Source organism: Miniopterus schreibersii, assembly GCF_964146895.1.
Source record: "Miniopterus schreibersii genome assembly, chromosome: 19".
Classification (NCBI taxonomy): domain Eukaryota; kingdom Metazoa; phylum Chordata; class Mammalia; order Chiroptera; family Miniopteridae; genus Miniopterus; species Miniopterus schreibersii.
The window spans coordinates 29697095-29720125 of NC_138119.1; the positions used below are offsets into that span (position 1 = coordinate 29697095).

At 40.1% G+C, this 23031-nt stretch overlaps 1 protein-coding gene across 1 annotated transcript in view; it reads right to left on the reverse strand.

Moving 5' to 3' along the window:
• Nucleotides 1-3676: 3676 nt before the first annotated feature.
• Nucleotides 3677-23031, reverse strand: part of CD55 (CD55 molecule (Cromer blood group)) — a 56486-nt gene continuing 37131 nt past the window's right edge. Inside the window, exon 9 of the mRNA XM_081122008.1 lies at nucleotides 3677-3965. Within this exon, the coding sequence (XP_080978134.1) occupies nucleotides 3910-3965 (56 nt within the window). The 3' untranslated portion in view covers nucleotides 3677-3909. The remainder of the gene's footprint in view (nucleotides 3966-23031) is intronic.

Consider the following 23031-nt stretch of genomic DNA (forward strand, 5'->3'; position numbering starts at 1 on the left):
CTAACATTGGATCATTTCCAGTGGCATTTAAACATGATAAAAAATGTTTTGAATCCAAGATATAGGAGTAACATAGACACCCATTGATAGATGACTGGTTCAAAAAGATGTAAATATAAACAATAAAATATTACTCAGATATTTAAAAAAATGGAACCTTGCCATTTGCAACAACATGGTGGATCTAGAGGGTATTATGCTAAGTGAAATAAATCAGACAGAGAAAGACAAATACCAAATAATTTCACTTATATGTGAAATCCAAAAAAGAAAGTAAGCATACAAAACAGAAACAATCTCACAGATACAGAGAATAAACTAATGGTTGCCAGATGGGAGGCAGTTGGAGGGATGAACAAAAAAAAGTGAAGGGATTAAGTAGTACAAAATGTCAGTTATAATAATAGTCACAGATATATAAAGTACTACATGGGAAATATAGTCAATCATATTATAATCTCTATGTATGACACGACTTATCAGGGTGATTGCTTTGTAAAGTATATAAAAGTTTAATCACTATGTTGTACAGCTGAAACTAATATAATATTGTATGTAAACTATAACCAAAAATAAATAATATTTAAATAACCTAAAAATTAAAAATTATTTTTAAAAATTTAAATGGTAAAGGCAAATAAAAATTTAATGCTTTTTTTAGCCCTTTATGTTTAGACCCCTTTCTAGCTAACACCTCACTTTCCACATTTCTCCTTACTTTCAGAGCCAAACATTTAAAATTTTTAAAAGAGTTATAAATCCCCTATTCTATTCAATAGCTTTTACTAATGTTCAATCTACTTTCATTCAGCTTCTGCCCTTCTCACTTGGATTAATAGTCATCTCTATATTGCTATACCCAGTGGGCATTTTTCAGTTCTTAGTAGAATTTGACATTGTTGACCACACATTCTTCTTGAAATAGTTTGTTCTGCTGGCTTCCATGAATATTATGATGTATTGGTTTTCTACCTAACTCTGTGGCCTCTCTTTCTTTCTATAATTAATTTTTTTTGCAGATTCATCCACCTTTACTTTTAATTAAATGATGGAGTTTCTCAAGACTCAAGCCTGGTCTCTCTTCACAACCTTTTATATGTCCACAGCCAAATACATTTATTACAAGTATATGTACATGACTTTAAAAAATTCTAAATCTATCTCAGACCTCTTTTCTAAACCTAGACCTTATATATCTTATTTCACATCTCCACATGGATACTTCAGTCTTAACATGTCAGACACCAAACTCCCTCCAAAGTTTGTTCTCGCCAATGTTTCTAATCTCATTGAACAGAAACAACCATGTCATAACTTAAAAAATTCAGATACCACACTCTCCACACTCCAATATTTAGTACATCTTTGAAATCCACCTATTCTTTATTCTAAACATCTCTTCTATCTGTACACACATTCCGTATCTTCTGCCACCATATTCTGTCACCACCATCTCTAACCTGAAATAATGTATTAGTCTTTAAGTTAATTTCCATTCAGTTCTTGTGCCTTACCCATTCTAATCCATTTTGGCAACATACTAAGTAATTTCTTTAAAATGTTATTCTCATTTTATTATTCTCAGAATAAGTTCTTCACCGTTATTGAAATAATAACAATTTTAAAAGAACATTTGTATCTCCCTCACTTTTACCAATCCCTCAACCTTAAAATCTTCAAAGATTTTCCATTGCCTTTAAGCTAAAGACCAAAATCCTTAACATCCTTGAAATCCTTGGTCTACAAGAAGCTGAAATGCCTGGTCCTTGCTGATCTCTCTGGCCAACCCTTCTACTACCATCCTCCTAGCTTCCTCTCTGTTCCTACAGGTTATAATATTATTTGGAGTGGAGAGAAGGTCAAGGTCCCTACAGACTAGATTAAGACAGAAGGATGGAGAGTTGATATAACAAATAAATAGAACAGAAAAAGTGTATTGATGACCCTGCCAGGTGAAAGCAAACTACTTCTGGTGGTTTTTACTAACAGGTAAAGAGAAAAATATTTTCTGGATTAGTAGCTGCATGGCAGACAAAAGGGGTTGTGTTAATTGTCACCATCAGCTAGAGTCGTCATCTCATTAAGTTAATGATAAACCAATATCACTTGCATGACCACTGTCTTCCACATAGGCCAAACAGTTGCGTTGAAATGAAGATATTGTAGAAATCATGGGTTCTGGATCTTTCAGGCCCTTCATGACTGCATTAATCTCTACAACTTCTCCAAGAGGATGAGACTGCTATTTGTTTATTCTCTTGGTAAATAGTGTCAGTTCTAGGAACCTCCACTAGACAGTTTCTCAGGCTTTCCTACCAGAAACTCACTCAATACACAAATTAGGGAAACAATTTTGGATTCTGCCAGCCGTTGAGTATGTATATTCCATCTATTCAGTCAAGAACTAGAAAATAACTATGAAATGTGTTCAGGGACCACATGGGCTCACTTTGATACTGACCTGAGTTAAACTCCATTCATCGTTTATCTATATCAGTCAAGGGGCAAAGCTTATCCAATAAGCCAGCATCAAAGACTGTCAAAGATATCTGTGTCAACCTTTTTTATTAGTGCTTTGGCATTGATATTAATGACCACAACCATCTAGTTTCTGTTGAATAAGCACTATCATTTGATCCTTACCACTTCACATATCAATAATCTGCACTGAATTCAAAGAGGCTTTTTCAATGGCAGAATTTTCCACTGTCATTTCTGGTCTGCAAAGAGAATCTAGTACAAAGGACTTAAAAAATGCTGGAATTTCTCTCATCAATGTATTTCTCAAACTCGTAGAAAGATAGTATCCTCTGGATTCTCCCATGGGACATAATTACATGGCAAGTGAATAACTGTACATAATACATTTCAGAGTTTCAATATCCCTTAGTGTTTGAAATAAGAAAAAAAGCTTATATATTTACCCACATAGTTACCATTTCTGGTGCTTTTCAGTCCTCTGTATAGGCCAATATTTCCATTTGGTATTTTTTTTCTGCCTAAATTATGTCCTTTAACATTTCTTGTAGCGTAAGTCTGCTGGTGCTGAATTCTTTCAGCTTTTCTATGTCTAAAAAAGTCTTTGTTTTGCCTTTATTTTTGAAATATATTTCATTCACTAAATATAGAAATTTAGATGAACAGATTTACCTTCATTATTTTAAGAACATTACTGCACCATCTTCTTGCTTACATTGTCTCTGACAATAAACCTACTGTCATCTTCACCATTATTTCTCTGTTCATAAATGTCTGTCTCTGACTGCTTTAAACATTTTCTCTTCATAATTTGTTTCAAGCAATTTGATCATGATGTACCTTGAAACAGTGTTGTTGTTTTTCATATTTCTTGTACTTGAGATTCAGTGAACTTCTCTGAGTTGTGCATTATGGTTTTCAACAAATTGATAAAACTTGGGGTCATTATTTCTTCAAACATTGTTTTTCTGTCCTTTCCTTTCTTTTTGTCTCTAAGAAATCAAATTATTACATGTATATTAGGTGACTTAAAGTTATCTCACAGTTCAAAGATGCTCTGCCCTTCTTTTTCTCTCTGAGTTTTACTTGGATAGTTTTAATTGCTATGTCTTCATGTTTACTAATCTTTTCTTCTGCAATGTCTAATATACTGTTAATCTTATCCACTATATTTTTCATTTTATATATTTTGGTTTTTACTTCTAGAAGTTCAGTTTATGTCTTTTTATACCAGCCATGTTTTTAATTCTTTTTAGAACACATGAAATATGGCCATAACAACTGTTTTACTGTACCTTTTCTGCTCATTCTATCATCTGTATCATTCTAGGTGAATTACAATTGATTGATTAATTTCCTCATTATGGACTGTATTTTCTTGCCTTTTTGCATAGGTTATAATACTTTATTGGAGGAAGGACATTATGAATTTCACCTTGTTGAGTGCTGGATATTTTTGCGTAGCAGCATTTTGGCCAATTCAGCTCCTGGGGCAAGGAAAACAAAGGAAAAGGTAAACAAATGGGACTACATCAAACTAAAAAGCTTCTGCACAGCAAAAGAAATCAACAACAAAATGAAAAAGGAACCCACGGTATGGTACAGTATATTCGCCAATGATACATCTGATAAGGGACTAATTTCCAAAATATATAAAGAACTTATACAACTTATCACCAGGAAGTTTTAATCTAATTAAAAAATGGGCAAAGGACCTGAATAGTCACTTCTCCAAAGAGGACATACAGATGGCCCAGAGACATATGAAAAAATTCTCAGTGTCACTAATCATCAGAGAGATGCAAATTAAAACTGCAATGAGGTGTCACTTCACACCTGCCAGAATGGTTGCCACCAACAAATCAACAAACAACAAGTGCTGACAAGGGTGTGGAGAAAAGGGAACCCTAGTAAACTGATGGTGAGAATGTAGACTGGTGCAGCCACTGTGGAAAAGAGTATGGAGTTTCCTCAAAAAATTAAAAATTGAACTGCCATTTGACCCAGCAATCCCACTTCTAGGAATATATCCTAAGAATCCCAAAATACAAATCAGAAAAAATATATGCACCCCTATGTTCATAGCAGCATTATTTACAATAGCTAAGATCTGGAAGCAGCCCAAGTGCCCATCAGTAGATGAGTGGATAAAAAAGCTGTGGGACATTTACACCATGGAATCCTATGCAGCTGTGAAAAAGAAGGATCTCGTACCCTTTGGGACAGTATGGATGGACCTGGAGATTATTACACTAAGTGAAATAAGCCAGGCAGAGAGAGACAAATATCACACGATCTCATTTATTATATGTGCACTCTAATGAACAAAATAAACTAATGATCAAAATAGGACCAGAGGCAAGGATACATGGAACAGAGGGAACAGACTGACAGAACTGGAGGAGGGCAGGGTGACTGGAAGAGATTAACCAAAGAACGTATGTGCATATATGCATAGCCCATGGACACAGACAGTAATGTAGGAAAGGCCTGGGTGGTGCGGGCAGGGCAGGGGCTGGGTGGAGGGGGAAAATGGGGGGGGGAATGGGGGACATCTGTAACAGTATCAACAGTAAAAAAGAAAAAGAAAAAACTAATAGTCTAAAATAATATTAAAAAATTCTTTAGTCACAGTAATGACTTGTCTTTGAGTTTTCTGGAAACAGAACCATAAGTTTCACCTAAAACCCCTGACAAGAACATTTTGGAAATCCTGTAACTGAATGCAAACCTTAATAAGAAAAATGCATTAATTAGACACTATAATAATGCTGTGAAACTATCCTAAAATTCACTGCCACATTAACCATTTTTTTTCTCATGCTCATGCTTCTGCAGGTTGATGGCAGTTTGGCTGATTTAGGGTGGTCTCAACTGGGTGACTCCACTTCAGAAGGATTAAACTGGGCTTGGCTCCAGGTTATGGGTTGGATTCAAGCCTACTCCCCATTTTTTTTCACAGCTTACTCTAAAGGTCAGTGGCTGCACAGGGGATGCTGTCATCATGGCAGATTACCAAAGGGCAGTAGGGTAAGCTCAAATACAGAAGTGTATTTAAGTTTTCTACTTGTGTCAAATGTACTAAAGTTTCACTGGCCAAAGCAAGTCACTCGGCCAAGTCCAACATCAATGGATGGAGAGAAAGGGTATGGGGGCTTAAGCTTATCTCCTGTGGGAGGGTAATGAATATTTACTAAATTATTAGAGATCAAATAATTTCACTGAGGAATCTATCCTAGAGAAATAATCAGAAGTGCATGCAAAGTCACTAATTTCACTACATAAGATGAAAACAAAGCAAACACACAAATATCCAAAAGCGAGGATAGTTAAGTAAAGTAGGATATATGAAGGAAATACACAGAAATATATAAAACATAATACAAAAAATATTGAGAAATTTAAAAAGCAGCATAAAGAAGGAAGAAAAATTTGTCAGTTATAAAACAAAATTTCCCAGTGACTGCTTCAGCAATTTAGAAGAATGATAAAATTCTTCTCAGGGAAAAACTGCTCTTACGTTCATAAAAAGTTAATGAAGAGGGGAGGGACGGAGGGTCTCAGTCTCTGAAAAAAGGCCATAGGCCAGTCTAGATAGGGAGAGATTTAGAAAAATCGGGAGCCAAATTTCTCATCATATAACAAGTTTTCAGTTTTTGCACTGGTAGCCTAAAAGAGAGAATGTTGGAGACCTTCCTCAGTACAAAGAAGAAAGAAGCAAAACAAGGTCAACAATAGAGAAGTAGGCCAGGCACCAGGGAAACACTGCTTTTGTAATGAAAATAAACATCTAATTACATATGAATACTTGATCTTAACTTTTAACTTTTTATCATACATATATATTATTACATGGTGTTTTTAATGAGAAAGGAAGAGCATGATAAATGCTCAAAATCAGTTAACTCTTGAACAAAAAGGTCATTATTGCTCTACCCATCAGCTGCAGAACAGTGGCCCAGTTGGTTTACTGGTTAGTTGGATTTATACATAGTACCTGCAGGTTGGTGAATTTGAGCAACAGTGACACCTGCTATTTCTTTTTAAGTCATTTTCCTGTGGTTTGGGGTGTGTGTGTGTGTGTTTGCAATAATATCCCTCTGCTATTGCTAAACCTTTAGAAAAATACCTTTATTTTCACATCCAGCAGCGATGTTTGTTGTTTTGCAGACTGTAGGAGTGGGAGCTGGGCAATAAGAGGAACCGGTAGCAGGGACAGGGGAGGAGTCAGAGGCGTTTAGGTGAGCGGAGCAATGGCATGCAACAGAACCTTCTGCAGTACGGTGGCCGCTAGCCACATGTGCTTGTTGAATATTTTCAGTGTGACTGGGTGGGGAATTGAATTTTCAGTTTTATTTAAATATAATCAATTTAAATAGCCACATATGATTAGTGGCTATATTGAACAGCACAGAGCATCCAGATAAAACCAGAAATGGTGGGTAAAAAATAATTAAAAGAATGTAAGTAGTTTCCCCGTCATTCAGAATTCTCAGAACCAGTACAAAAGGCATGCGATATCTGGAAATCACATAAAATAGAATCTTAAAATGTTTTATTTAGTTATTTCAGAAGGGGAGACTCTAAAATGTTGAAAGGTAACATGTATAAACTTCGAGTTGTAAAGTACATTTCTGTGTTCAGAGAAAAGACTAGAAGGATGTATTCAAAATGTTAACTCTAGGTGGTGTGATTATAAATAATTTCTTTTTTTCTTTATGTTTACTACATTTCTCAAATTTTCTCCATGAGCATGCATACGTATTTATTTATTTATTTATTTATTTATTTATTTATTTATTAGCTTTAAATCTAATTTGTTATTTGTCTGGATATTTTGAAGTATTAATTGAAAGGTTAAAGTGGTGAATAAAGAAAAATTGAATTTATTTAAGGGAAAGGGAATGAGGGATGATGATATCCAAAGGGAAGGGTGACACAGCACTGAGTCTAAGAGTATTGGGTCCACGATGGCAGCAAAAATACACTTGGGACAGTGAAACAAGGAAGAGCATAGAAGCAACAGCAGGAGTGCTTAGGCTGGGCTGCACTGGCTCCCTGAGAAGGCAGAAAGAGAAGGAGCCCTGGAGACAGGGTCAGGGGCTTAGCCTGGGACTAGCTGCCACTGCCCACTGCCCACTGCTCCCCTGCTTGCAAGTTTCATGGGGTTCCCTTGGAGGGAAGAAGGGAGAAGGAGATGGAGCTGGCCTGCTTCCCTCATGGGGAAGGCACTCTAGGTCCTTTGTTCTGAGCATATTTATCTCTCTCTTGCAGGTGGAAATCTTAAGGGAGGTCTCAGGGGAGTGTCTTAATAGAATATTCATCAGCTTTCCAGGTACACTTTTTCAGGGTCATGGTCTCCATTGATTAGTCAGTGCCAGGGCAGGAGGTCGTTAGTTACTTGCAGCTGGTCCTGAGGCAGCCACAGCAGCACTTGTCTGGTTTTGCTGCTTTGCTGGGCCTGGAGCTGAAATACAACTAAGGCTTAAACGTTATCTTTAGGGAGGAAATGCTCAGGGGGTCTAAACCGCATGACCCGTGATATGCTGGGGGAGGATAGGTTACTCTGGGGACAAGGTTCTTGTTTTCCCAGTGTTGCCCCTTGCTAGGCACCCGGGGCTTCCTGCCCTGGTGAGTGTCTGTACCTGGCCCATTGTCCATGATCTGCTCATGTCTGTCTAACATTACGTATGCCCCACTCTTAAAATTTCTCCATTTTCTTCCCCTATTCAATCGACCAGGTAACTTACTGTGACCCTGGGCTTCATTGTTTCTGGGAAAGTATGTGGTTGGCAGAAAAGCAGAAGTTATCTGCAAGATTTCCGGTCTTTTGTTTGAGAATGTAAAGATTTGCAAAATTGTTAAGAGAAATTGGGGGGTTTCAAGAAACAAAAGGTGAATAACTTGCTCCCAGAGAGCAAAATGAATTTAGGGATTGAGAGAGGGGTCTGCGTATTTCAGAGTATATGTGACAGGATGGACTTTCTGGTAGAGCTGGGGTCGTATATATCTCAGAGGGAAATGGGTGCAAGCAACAGCAGAGAGTGGAACTTACAAACCCTGGGGTTTTCTCCCTTACAAGAATGTCCCTTATCTCAAGGTAGTGTAGAAGCAAGAGAAAGCGGCCAACCCTGAAGGTGCCAGACACAGCAAAGAATATTCCAGTGATAATCTGTGTGGACCACAGGGCCCAACACCTCTTCTTGCATTTCAATACTGTGTGGGGTGGGTGTGAAAGGCACAGGAAGGAATGAAGAGAAATTTCTACCAGCTGGGCAGGAAGGATTTGAAAATTACATTGATCTAAGCAGTTTTAAAAAAGAACATGAAGAAAATAGAACCCTGCCCTGACCAGTGTGGCTCAGTTGGTTGGAGCATCGTTCAATACACCAAAAGGTTCCGGGTTCAATTCTGGGTCAAGGCACATACCCAGGTTGCAGGTTTGATCCCCAGTCGGGGCGTGTGCCAGAGGAAACAATCGATGTTTCTCTCTCACATTGATCTCCCTCTCCCTCTCCCTCTCCCTCTCCCTCTCCCTCTCCCTCCCTCTCCCTCTCCCTCTCCCTCTCCCTCTCCCTCTCCCTCTCCCTCTCCCTCTCCCTCTCCTCTCCCTCTCCCTCTCCCTCTCCCTCTCCCTCTCCCTCTCCTCTCTCTCTCTCTCCCCTTTCTCTCTCTAAAATCAACTTAATTTTAAAAAAGAGAGAGAAAATAGAACCTTTATGCATTGCTGATGAGAGGGAGAGGGAGAGGGGAGAGGGAGAGGGAGAGGGAGAGGGAGAGGGAGAGGGAGAGGGAGAGGGAGAGGGAGAGGGAGAGGGAGAGGGAGAGGGAGAGGGAGAGAGCGGGAGAGGGAGAGAGCGGGAGAGGGAGAGAGGGAGAGGGAAAGGGGGGGGAGAGAGAGAGAGAGAGAGAGAGATCCCACAGGTGCTGAGGAGAGAAGGGTGGGGGGGGCACCAAGGGATAGAGAGAACACCTGCTGGGTCCTTGTCTTAAGGGCTTTTATCTGGAGATCCCTGGGGAGGATTTCAACAGGGCATTCATCAGCTTTCCTGGTGTGTCTTCTCAAGGTCATGGTCTCTATTGCTTGGCTGGCTCCGGGCAGGGGATCATTAGTCGTTGTAGCTGGTCCTCAGGTCAGCCATGGCGTTACCCCTCCTGACCTGGCTGCTTTTCCTGGACCTGAAGCTGAAGCTCAGCTGAAGCCTAAATATTATCTCCGGGGCTGAGTGCTTACGGCGTGGTCATGCAAGGGCTCTTATGGGAATAAAATGAGGTTATGCTCCAGACCACTTGTTCCTCCTCTGAACGGGCTGACTGCGTGGCAAGCGACAGGCCAGGGGAGGAAAGGTCAGGGGAGGGTCCGAACCACATGGCCAGTGATATGAAAGGTCAGGGGGTCTAAACCACATGACCAGCGATATGCTTGGGGAGGAAAAGTTCACCCTGGGGGTGAGGTCCCCCCTACAATTGTCCATTGCCAGCCACCAGACGCTTTCCACCCTGGGTGACCCTCTGTAGCTGGCCTATCGTTCCTTCTCTGCTCATGCCTGTCTAACTGCCTACTATATCAAACAGAAAACGGATTTTTTAAAATGACATATACATATAACAGTCTACTATTCGACCTTTAAAAGGAATGGGGTTCTGGTACATGCCACAACATGGATGAATCTTGAAGACATTATGCTAAGTGAAATAAGCCAGACACAGATATTGTATGATTCCACTTATTATGAAGTACCTAGAATAGGCCGCTTCATAGAGAGAGAAAGGAGAAGAGAAGTCACCAAGGGCCAGAAGGAGGGGAGCATGGGGAGTTATTGTTTAATGGGTACAGAGATTCAGTTGGATATGATCGAAAAGTTCTGGAGACAGATAATGGTGATGGTTACACAATATGGTTAATGTACTTACTGCCACTGAATCGTACACTTAAAAGTGGTTAAAATGGTATTAATTTTGTTATATATATTTTACCACAGTAAAACAATCCCCAAAAGAAGCATTAAGTTGTGGGTTTTTTTCCTGTTCTTAAGTTTTATTAAGTGGGTTCAGAACAGTCTTCGCTCTGGAGTTAATGTAGCCTCAGTGGTAAGGGAAATACCCTTTGACACGTGCTAAGATCTTTGTACTCTTGCCAGCGAGAGCACAATATTCTTTGTCTTGATGAGCTTCAAGAATGTTCTGCCTATGTCTTTCTGGTGCATGTTTGGCCTCAGGTAGTTTCTTTTCACATGTGTAACTAGTACTGAGCCCCACGCTTGAGAGCACCCCTCTGTGAACCCCTGTGCAGTTCCTCGTCTCTCTGACCCTTGACCCTGCACTTGTAGCCGCCTGGCCCACGCCAGGCTCCGGCCTGCCTGGCAGTCCAGCCAGCCTGCTGACCCTGTCCCGCAGCCTGGTGTCTAACCGTCCCCAGGTAGCAAGCTGTTTCTCCATGAAACTCCCCTGTCCTTTCCCTTCGCCCAGGCTCGCACCTTGTGCTGCTGCTTGAACGGTGTCCGATGGAAGGTGACCCTTAGGTCACTTCGGGCGCTCTGTGTGTGGGCAGCCCTCTGCGCCCTGGCGCTCTGCCCCCAGGCGGCACCACCTCAGACTCCCTGAGCTCTGAGCTCATCTCTGAAAGTCCCTGAGCCCAGGGCTCGGCTTGGGCGCGCTCTCTCTCTGTTATGATCCAAACCGTGTGTCCACCAGAGGCCAGAGCAAGCGTAGGAGTCACCTAATTTGTTTTCCTTTGCTCAGGAATCACAGTCCTGCTCTGGCTGTTATTTAATGTCTGAAAACAACTGGTCCCTATGTTTAGTCCAGTTTACTTGCGTTTTATGGTAGCAGGGCAAGCCTGGTACGAGTTATGCTGTCTGGCCAGCTACGGAAGTGTAAATCGCTATATTTTTTAATTTTTAGAATTTGCTTTATCCCTTTGTAGTCATATCTAGTCCTTTTAATTATGTGTTGTTCTTGAGTTACGATTTCTACCCCTTACTCTTTAAACATTGTAAATATTTTTAACCGATGGCATGTTCATATTTTTCTATTATCTGTGTCTCTTCAGATGTGATTTCTCTGGTTCATTGTACCTCAGTTCTCTGTCTTTCCCCTAGCTCTCTGTCTCCTCTTGGGGGGTCGCACATTTATACTGGGGACTCTTCTTCAGTGGGAGTCGTTTCCTCAGGAGTTAAGTGGACTGGGTTGTGAAGGTTCCCCTGGGGGACAGCAGCATATTTGACTCTACCAAGGCCCCAAGGGTTTCAGTTTTATTAGTTCTGGTTTTTCACATGGGTTAATGCAAATTTATCCAACACATGGGGCAAGGTGTGAGGGGGGCTTCTTATGTCATTTTCCCCTCCCTCTTGCTTTCTCCTGCCTGCCTGGCCTGGAGGGCAAGGTATTCTACTTTCCATTTTATGGACTGGCTCTCACATTGGTGGAAGGGCCTATCTCTAGGGCCAGTGTTGCCTGGGACTCTGGGCTCAAGTCCCAAGCCCTGGTAGTGTTAAGTGTGGTCCCCAGAGGGGACTCCTCCATAGATCACTGGGTTTAGCTCTTGCTCACTACATTGATTTAAAGTCTTCTATTCATTTTTTTTTTACCTGGGGCTTTCCATTCTTAAGTTCAAGTTCAGTTACATATTTTAAAAAATTACTTTGGATGTACTGTATTATTTTGTGTGTGGGGGGGGGGGGGAAGGCTCAAAAGCCGGCATAGTCCACCATATAGACTTGATGTGTAGTAATAAGAGGTGCATCACTCTTGCCTCTCCAGTCACACATTTTTCTGAGTCACAGTCTTTAACTTTTAATGAATGTATATTTATCCCATGCTTTGTTCCAAAAAAAAAAAAAAAAAGAATTTTAGATGCTAGAATATGAATTTATTATCTCTTTATTTGATTATAAGGTACTTAAATGGCATGGAGCATGTTATTTTAATTTGTATACTCCAGGATTCCTAATGCAATGCCAGCTTAATATAGCATTGAATAAGTTATCTGTTGAAAAGAACACTAGGGAGTTCTCTAAAATTTTACTAAGAACTAGTATTTATAAAGTTCAAATTTGTCAAAGTAACAGGACAAAATTTCTGTTTTTACTTGATTCAAGATAACTGTTAAATATTCTCAACTAGTAGCTATTCTATAAATTTTCTCTAATAATCTGATAAGAAAATATGGCATTAGAAAAAACTCAATAAGAAATAATACTTCCTGTAAGAAGCAATGCTTCAATTAGCTAACATGGAAAGTGACAAAAGGGATCCAATCCTTTGAAATTTTTTTCGTTATCATTCATTCAGGTAAACAAAGATGTATAGAGAAAGATATAATACGCTTCTAGCAAACAGCATAAGAAACAAAACCTTACGAATGGGCGTAGGGGATCAGGAAGGACTGAGTGGTGGCATTCTTGGGAGTCTGTTACTGGACCCCCAGGGGCAGCCTCAGGATCTGGAGCCAGAGCAGAGTGGGATGCAGGGACAGGGAATCCTTCTGTAAGGGGGCGACAGCTGTAGGAGTGCTGAAAACTCTTCACACTTGTTGACTGTAGCACCACAAAGGCCAGTGTCTCAGAGAGGCCCATGTGGTCAGGGACTGAAAGGGCCTCTAGCTGACCTCCCAGCTGGAGACTTCAGGAGGAGTTGGAAGCACCCCATTGCTTCCTGCTTTAAGAAAAATCCCTGGAGACCCTTAGCTGGATATTTAAGCAACTGGATTGCCTCAGGCTTCCTAGAGGAGGAGGAATTTCTTGCTTTCTGCAAAGGAATGAATCATTTGGAAAACTTGAGACTCTGGATAGTCTCTTTTAGAGGACTTCTCTAAGGAGGGGACACAGAGAGAATGAGGGGTGTGTGACAATAATTTGAGAAACTTGAGGAGCACAGCAAAGAAATAATTTATTTGGGGGCCTGATTTCTACATCAGGATCTTAGGGAACCTCTCTGAAGAAAGTTCCAGGGTCGCTGGAGGGACACGTAGTAAGGGTTGGGGGTGAGGGGTGAGCACGGAGTAGAGGGAAAAAAGAAGGCATCTGTAATACTTTCAAAAATAAAGAGAAATTAAAGAAATAAAAATAATTAAAAAAAATAATAAAAACAAATGAAGAAGAAGAAAGAAGGAAAGGAAAAGCAGCAATAATGACTGTTCTCTGGATAGTCTATTTACAGGATAGACTGTTTACAGGATAGTCTATCCTGTAAAACAGATTAACTCTGCTAACAGACAAAATGTTCACCCTATAAGAAAGAAGGGTTCCTCTCCTAGAAAAACATATGCCAGGTTTGCTTCAGTTACTTCTACAGCCGAGTCTGGGCAAGGATGGCTCATAGAATCAACTCATTCTAGTATCAGGGACTTTTGCAGTGAAGTCCAGGAATTCATTTCTAGCTTTTGATTAAATTGTAGAATCAGCTCTGATACTGGGAGAAACCTTTGAGATTCTTTACCTTAACTCATTCAATTCACAGGAGAGGGTATTAAGGTTCTGAAAGGTAGGTGATCATAAAAGTCGGTGACAGCTGGGGCTGGACTCTGATTCCCCGACACCCAGCCTGATGTCCGTTCAAGATACAACTGAAAAGTTCTGGGCAGGAGAACATGCTCAGAGTTGGCCTATCTGTGAGAGATAATTAAGATAATATTGACTTAGGTTGGGAAGTCACTTGTCCAGACACAATAGAACCTTTCCCGGGGCAGGAACAGGTTGACTAAGCTATAATTACTTATAACCTGTGATAGGAAGAAAGTGTGGGTACTTTTAGGCCTTATATTTGTAAAAAAAAAAAGGGGGGGGGGAGGACATCTGTAATACTTTCAACAATAAAGATAAATTTTAAAAACTAACAAAACATGGAAAGAAAAAAAAAATCTCGGATTAGTTTTGAGTGTGCCTTGTTACCAGCACAAGTAATTTCAATCCCCTCTGTTTTTAGTAATATTGATACCCTTGTAATTAGTTATTAATAATAGAAAAAGAGCAAAAAGAAGGGCTGACGTTATAGGCATGTCGTTTGGGTAGCTTTACCAGAAAGCTGCAACTTTACACTCCCCAGGGAACCACCTTTTCATTCCCTGCTGAGCACTGGTGGAAGGGGCTGGCCGAAGGGGAAACGGACACATGTGCAGTGAAACTGTGGTGACACAGGGAAGGCACCTGTCTGTCAAACCTGGGAACAGAGATCACTGGCCAGAGTGGGTGGGCTCATTGCAAGCCAGTGAAAATGTGGGGATACATAATCACCCAGACAAAGGAGTTTGCTCTCTTGGTGCTCTTGGCTCTTGTGTGGCTCTCTTGCATTCACCCATGTTCCCTCCATAGCCATGTGGGCCCCACATGCAATGAACTGATGGACTGCAACTGGAAACATAAACTAAGCTAGTCTGATGTTGGGTTGGACTGTGCCCCAACATGGTATGGAAACTCTGGGCAACAACTTTAATCCTAGCTCTGCTAAAGTCACAGCTACACTTCTTCCCTGGCGGGATGGAGGGAAGTAGGACCTTGGAAACTCAGGGACTTAACTCCAAGCAAATAAATGCCACTGATTCTTCCCTGAGAGTCTCAGAAAATTGTTTTTCTCATGACACTGCAAGAATCCCACTTCCCTGTCAACCGGTGGGGAAAGGGAGAGCTCCCCACCAATAGCAAGACTAGCTGACAAGGAAGGCTGGGTTTGAGATCAGAGCTTTGGGTTTTACATCTCATAATTATTTAAAAAAAATTTTTTTTATTGATTTTAGAGAGAGGAAGATCAATGAGAGAGATTGATCGGCTGCCTCCTACAGGCCCCCTACTAGGGATCTAGCCCGAAACCCAGGCATGTGCCCTGACTGGGTATCGAAATGGTGACTTCTTGGTTCATAGGTTGATGCTCAACCACTGAGCCACATCAGCGGGGCACATCTCATTATTTTTAAAGGGCGTGCATGGAGTAATGTTGATGGAGGGCAGGGGGCAGAAATGAAGAGAAACTGAGGTTGCCATTCATTAACTCTTCCACATAGAGTATGTGGTCAGGATCTGCTTTTCCACAAATATATACAGAAGACTCCTAAGGTACCACGAAGAATTCATGGACTTCCAAGTGAACTTGGAGTCTACTTGTTCATGTTACAGAACCTTGACAGGAACAGAAAACAAATGTGACACCTTTCATCTCTGTCCCCCATTCCTGTTGTCTCAAGGTTTTATACAAGCCACAACCCCTTTGATGGAAACAGAGTGAATCAAAAAGTGAAGTGTAGGAAGAGAAAAAATATAGAACTTTTTAAAGAAAAAGAACCTGATCTCACTCTTCTTTGTAGTTGGTCTCTGCCTCTCACATGCAGAGTTCTTGCACACAATGCTTTATGTATACAATCAACAAACACAGACGCTTAGCTTGTCTTTTTCCTGTTCCTTTTATTTCTTCTATTATAAACAAATGTTTGTCGAACTTGTTGAACTATGTAGCATCTTCTCGTGGTCATTCTTCTAATTTATGGCAAAAGTCTTAATTTAGCAATCATTCACCCATTAGTGTTTTAAGAAGATAGCTGTAGCAAAAGAGTGGAGAGGCAGAAAAATATATATTTGTGCCCAGCCGGGCGTGGCTCAGAGGTTGAGCGTCAACCTAGGATCCAGGCGATTAGGGTTCGATTCCCGGTCAGGGCACATGCCTGGGTTGCAGGCTGCAGCCGATCAATGACTCTCTCATCATTGATGTTTCTATCTCTCTCTCTCCCTCTCCCTTCCTCTCTCTGACATCAATAAAATATATATTTAAAAAAATAAATAAATAAAAATATATATTTGTATAAATTGTATGTATTTGAAGCCTCTCAAATTTCTGGACATTTTTCTTTATTTTGGTGGTCAGTTTAATTCAGCATGATGTATACACTTTAATGAAGTAGTGTTTGATCTCACTTCCCCATAAACTTCTCACATTCAGGAACCTTATTGTTATCTTCATTATGTAATTTTATAATAACTTATGTTCCTATTGGATGTGAGAATTTATGCAAATGTTGGTTCACTTGACCTATTATAATTACAAATGGGAAGGGTCTTCTAAAAAGCACTGAATTTGGAATCAGGAAAGCTAGGGTACATTTTCTTCTCTGCTGTGCGCCTGTTTATTGAGGCTGGGTAGATTGTAAGCTCTCTTCACACCACATTTCTCCATCATAAGACAGGCACATAAAACACACGTCCCCTCGCAAATTTGTGGGGAGGGTTAAGAAGACCATGTGTGTGAACGCAGGACATTTAGGCCTAGGCAGAGCTGACGGAAAGGCCGTATAGCTAATTGACTCCATCACATAAATAAGAGCTAGAAGCACTTTTAAGGTATGTGTTTAAAATTAGAATTTTAGATTTGGTATTAAAAGATCTTCGTTAATATTTCAAAACCTTGACCCTACTAATTTGAATAGAGAAAAGTAAAATTTAAATAAAGTTATCATGGAGCAGAAACTATTGTTTCCCCCCTGTGTAACAACCAGACAAATTGTGGAGACCCTGATGACCTGTACCAATAACAGCCACAGTAATTCCTGTTTATACAGCACTTCAGATGTTCCCCTCTGATGGTGACTCACTTTGCTCATTGTACAAATACTTGAAATATATTTCTACCACTAGATGGAGGCATAACCATAACTGATCAAAGTTCGTTGCCTTTTCAAAGAAGAGGTAAAACAGGCAACTCGCCCTCCAATAATTGCATGCGGGAAAGGACATATACATTAGCAATACAACACGAGAAATTTCTTTAATATTTTAATATCGTATACTTGTTTAAATTTTTTTAAATCCTCACCCAAGGATATGTTTTTATTGATTTTTAGAGGGAGAGAGAAAAAATATCGAAGGGAGAATTGATCGGTTGCCTCCCGCATGCACCCAGACTGGGGATCAAACTGCAACCAAGGTATAGGCCCTGACCAAGAATCGAACCCGCAACTTTTTGGTGTATGGGACGGCGCTCCAACCAACTAAGCCACCAGGCCAAGGCTTAATTTTTATTTCTTTTTTAAATTTTGTCATTTGCTTTTTAGTGAGGAAGTCTAATGGTTTTATGAGAAAATTTGGACATCACAAAATCCATCAGTGCAGAACTAGCTGGTAAGCATTTTTTTAAAATAAGGACTTGATAAATATCAAGTTGGACTTATTTCCTAATTATCTAGAAAGTTTACATACATTCCAAACTCTATTATCACTTGGCGATACTGCTTGGAATTTATTTGTTTTAATTATTTATTTATTATTTATTATTATTTTTAAATTTTATTTTATTGTTGACAGTATTGCAGATGTCCTCAAATCCCCCCCCTTAACCTCCCTCCTCCCAGCCCCTGCCCCACCCCAGGCCTTCGCCACACTATTGTCTGAGTTCATTGGTTCTGCATATATGTATATAAGTTCTTTGGTATTTTTAATATATTATTAATATGAAAGGTTGACGTGTGATGGTTCCAGGTAATTTATAGATGCCATATTAACACCTCAAAGCCCTGGTATTGGATACCAGAAGATGGTCAGTTATAAAAACAAAGTAAAACTGCATATGTAAAGTTCTTAGAACAGTGTCTGGAACCCAGTTTTCTCTCTGTGTAGGACTGGTGTAAGATCTTTCACAGAGCACTACTTTCTGTCTTGGAATTCAGAGATTTTTTTGTTGGAATAAGCCTAGGTGGATGCATTTGCTTCCTCCATTCTGCCTGAAATTCTGCGACTTTTTTCACTTTATAGATTCAACACTATCTTCAAAATAAGGACATTTTTCTTTATCATGTCTATAGTTATTGGCACATGGGGAAGATGCTCCAACCAACTGAGCTACCTGGCCAGGGCATGCCATCTATAATTTTTAATGTGATCAAATACTTTTCTTTAGAGTTTTGGGGTTTCTGGTATTGTTTATTTAATTGCTATTCTCAAATCTAATTATATTATACTCACACATAATGCATAATAACATAATACATGTATATTTAAATTTTAGATATTTAATCTACCTGGATTTTAGTTATGTAAATGGTATGAAAGAGAGATATTTGTTTTCTTCCAGAACAATATGTATTTATTCTGGCCTCATTTTTAAAATACTCAAGTTTACTGAATTGAGATGTCAAGTTCATTCAAAATTAAGTTTGCATATAGTGTTGGGTTTGCATCTGTATTTGTACATTTCTCTCTATTGGTTTACCTATTATGAAATATATATGAGTACCCTTCATGATAATTTAATTTCATAATTTGACAAATTTTATTTTAAATAATTAAAGATAGAAAACAATGGCTTCTGTGAAAATTACAATAACTCCTGCAATCTTGATAGTGAAGATAAACAATTTCACTTGTTCCTCATTTTGAAGCATCATAAATTATAAATCTAGGTAATTTCTAGTTTTCCTGAAACCTAAGCACAACACGGTGCTTTTTGTTTCAATAATATTTCCACAGTGAATAGTTCTATTATCCTGCTTTGAATTTATTTTTTCCTACAGTTAGCACTTCTATTTTCTTAACAAGTATTGTGGCCTCCTGTCCATTATAAATCACCAAACTTAGTGAGAGCCCATTGTCTCCGAGCGGGACTTTCAGCAGGGGAAAGCCTGGGTTGGCTGCTTAACGACATGCCAGCCTGCTTGCCACATATTTCCTGCCATCTCTTCTGCAAAGCCTCTCAGAACCATAGCATGTAAAGGTCATCCTCTGTTTTGCAACATGTCCCCTGAAAGTATGAGCTTCTGATTGGTTGCAGTAATAACGTGAGCCCCTGTTATGATATTTAAATTCATATATATATTTTATCAAAGATGTAAATACTTGTGCACCTTATTTTTAAGGAAGAGCTTTGATATTTTCTTCCAATTATTCAAAGGGTAGAGTAAAACCCAAGGCTTCCTTGGATCCCTTATTCAAGCAGAGCATGAAGAGTCCTTGACTCTGTAAGTGAACGACTGTGTCTTCGATGATTAAACTGCTGTGGGGGTGTAAGGCTGACAAACAGGAAGGTTAACCTCCATCTGCAGCTCAGAAGGAGGACTGCTGTCATCTGATGTCGCTGAGGTTCCACCCATAGGAGGCAGATTTTTATTTTTTTTAAATAAAGAAAGGGTGGCTAAATTCCTAAAAGGAGGGCTGGGCAGAGGGAGGTTTTGTTTTGCGGTGCGAGTGCAGCTGCAGCAGAGCTCTGGAGCTGTGCCCACGAGCCTCTGGCCTCCCCAGATGCTTTCCTCAGGGACAGCACTGCCACCCTGCAGGATGAACAGGCCCTGTGACGCTGGCTCGGTGCGAAGCTCGCTCAGGCTGGTGGAGAGGCTTCCAGGCAGAGCAACCTCTGCAAGGCGGGCCTCTCTCGGTCCTGGTTCAGAGGGACCTGTCTCTTTCCCTTCTTTACTTTGGACCAAATGGATGGCCATAACCTCCACTTTGCCCAAGCGTTTGATGAAATTCTGCCCCTGAAGATGATCAGTTTTTCCCCCTGAATGAAAGCCCATGAATTAAAAGATGAGGAAAGCAAAGTCCAAGTAAAATCCAAAAGCCCTAAGTAGGGGCTCTAGCCTTCCTTCTAGGAGCATTTTGGTTTCCGGGTCTGCATATTTCCTTAGAAGGGGAATGGGCATTGACAATAACCCCAATATATTCTGAATATAACCCAGTTTCCATGGAGGGAAATTTGATCAAGATAACTTTATGTGATATGGAATGAAATGAAAACCCTCCCTTTGGCTGTGTTTGTGAAAAGCACCTGGCTGCTGGCTTCTCTGTTCAAAGAGTGGGATGAGTTAAACTGCATTCTCCCTTCCCCCGCCTTCCTCCTCTCTGTTGTCTTTTAGCTGGTTTCGGGGTGACTCCCTGTGCACCAACCCCATGCTGTGTGCTCAGGCATGTTCAAGTAGGAGTACCTGAGTAGAGGTAAGACTAGCCTGTTGTGACTGAGTTTAGGAAGCCTCTTTGTTTTGTTTTAAACTCTGAACCTTTATAAACTGTAAACTTTCCTGTAGAAGGTGCTTAGAATTTGGAGTTGGACTCCTCTGGGCCCGCCAGGGTAAAATAAACCTCCTGAACCCCCAGCTTGGTCTTTCCCTAAGGTGAACGTCTCCGGTTCCACAACATATGTACCTAATTCTTTACTAGAAAGGTAATACTGTCTCTACTGGGCAAAGGAATTCCCACAGTACTAATATAAAAAGATCACTAAGTGCATACATATATCTAGAGGAGTCTCTAAGCCTCCAAAAAAAGTTAAAATATCAAGATAGCATCCTTAATATTTAGAATGGGCTCTCTCTGAAATAAAAACAATAAAGCAGCAATAATGAAACTCCCTAGATTCAAAGAAAATGGAAGTGCAGCCCTGGCTGGTGTGGCTCAGTGGGTTGGGCATTGTTCCATGCACTGCGTGGTAGCCAGTTCTGCAATGGTTCTCTGTCACATTGATGTTTCTTTCTTTGTCTCTCCCTGTCTCTCTCTAAAATCAATAAAAAACACATTTAAAAAGAAGGAAAATTGAAGTACATGTCTTTCAGTCATCATGTTTACAAAAACAACCATTATTTATATCGGATGAAGAAATTAATATTCAGAGAACCAAATCTGAACATGTTTCTCTATTTGAAAGTGTTGCTTTCCAAATAAAAATACTTATTTATTAAACTGTGTTATAACATCATTGGCTAAAGCTAATAGTGCACTTTGAAGAGAGGAGAAATAAAGTCCATACATGTAGCTGTGTAGAAAAATCTAAATTATTAATGAAAAAGTTTTTCTCTCCTAATCTAAAAACTTTCTGTCCTTAAGAAGTTTTGAGTGAGGGAAAGGGAAATCTATGGTTTAAAGTCCTCAGCATCCCTGCTGAATTACAACATAGAGAAATATAATATATTAATTAGCAACAGCCCTTAATTAATAGTCATGAAAAGGCCCAAGGAGAAAAACAAACACAGGAGGCATTGGACCTGAACTATTTTCTGTAGTAAAAAGATAACATTAAAACATATAAATGCAGATAAATAGCTTTAGAAATATGCCTTGTTTTGTTTACTTGTGTTTAAAATTTAATAAACACATAGTGTACTATGTGCCAGGCACTATTCTAAGCACTCTACAAATATTGACACTCTGCTATAATATTTATAGATTAAGAAACAGAGAGGTTAGGCGTCTTGCACAAAATCATACTGCTAAAGATCCTAATGTACTTTTCAGTTCAAAATTTAATGTATCAAGTGTACATTATATCAAGTATAAAGTGAATTTATCAATTATTCTATAAACTAACAATATAATGAATACTGTATTTGGCCATTGTATTAGCTCAAACTGCCATAACAAAATACCATAGACTGGGTGGCTTAAACAACAGAAATCAGAAGCCCCAAATCGGAGTGCCAGTATGGTGAGCTTCTCGTGAGAGCTCGTCCTGGCTTGTAGATGCTGCCGTCTCACTGTGTCCTCACATTGTGGAGAGGGAGAGGGGGAGGGACAGAAGGGGGGGAGAGGGAAAGAGCTCTGGTGTTTCTACTTATACTAATCCCATCATGAGGGCCCCACCCTTTCCACTTCATCTAACTTTAATTACCCCCCACAGGCCCCATTTCTAAATACCACCACTTTGGGGTTAGGGCTTCAACATATAAACTGGGGGGGGGGGGAGGCACAGTTCAGTCTGTAGCCATCTCATAAGTGATAACTTGATACTTTGCAATGAAATGATCACTGAGACTCTGCTGTACTCTGCAACTCCACCCGAAGCAGCAAAGATCCAATTATTTTTGGTGTAGCTTTTATGTAACTATATTTCTTCTTATTATACTGCTTTGAAGAAAGTGAACTTATACTAATACTAATATTAGTATTAGATTAGATTTACTAGAGATTATTCACATCTTTTCAGTTTAGGTCTCTGGGCTACCACCCACCACCAACCCTGGGGCTTGTGAATGTGTGTGGCCCTTGCGACAGCTCTTGCCTATTTGTCCCGAGTGTATTTGTTCCAAAGATGCCACCATCTGAGGACGGTTAGAATTGGTAGCAGATGTCCTTTATCCTCTGTGCCCTTCTTGGTGGCAACCAGAACAGATACCCACTCCCTCCTCTGGCCTGTGTGTAAGGCAGTTCTCCAGGGGTGGCCAATTTTATCTTCCCCCCTTTCCAGACTGCTGCTCCACAAGGCCAAGGGGTCACCTCTCACTGCTCCCTCTTGCCTCCAACCCAGGCAGAGATGTCACACTGTTCTTGGTCTGTCTAGGCCATGCCAGCTGGGCATTCTTTGTAGGAGTGGCTGCTTTTCCACTCCACTGAAGGGCCTCCCAGCTGGTGGCAATATGTGGCAGTCAAGAATGCAGTTCATTTTGAAAGAGCTTCCATTTTAAGAATGCAGTGATTACATCCTAAAGAATCCAAGGCTAATACATACCATAAATTCCCAACAGTAAACATAGCATGACTAGAAAATGAATTATTATTCACATTTTCCTGCCTGGATAACCCCTGCATGTGTGGTCATCATCAGTGAGTCACACTAACAACCTTTTAGAGTCATCGAAAGCCAGCTTTCATAGGT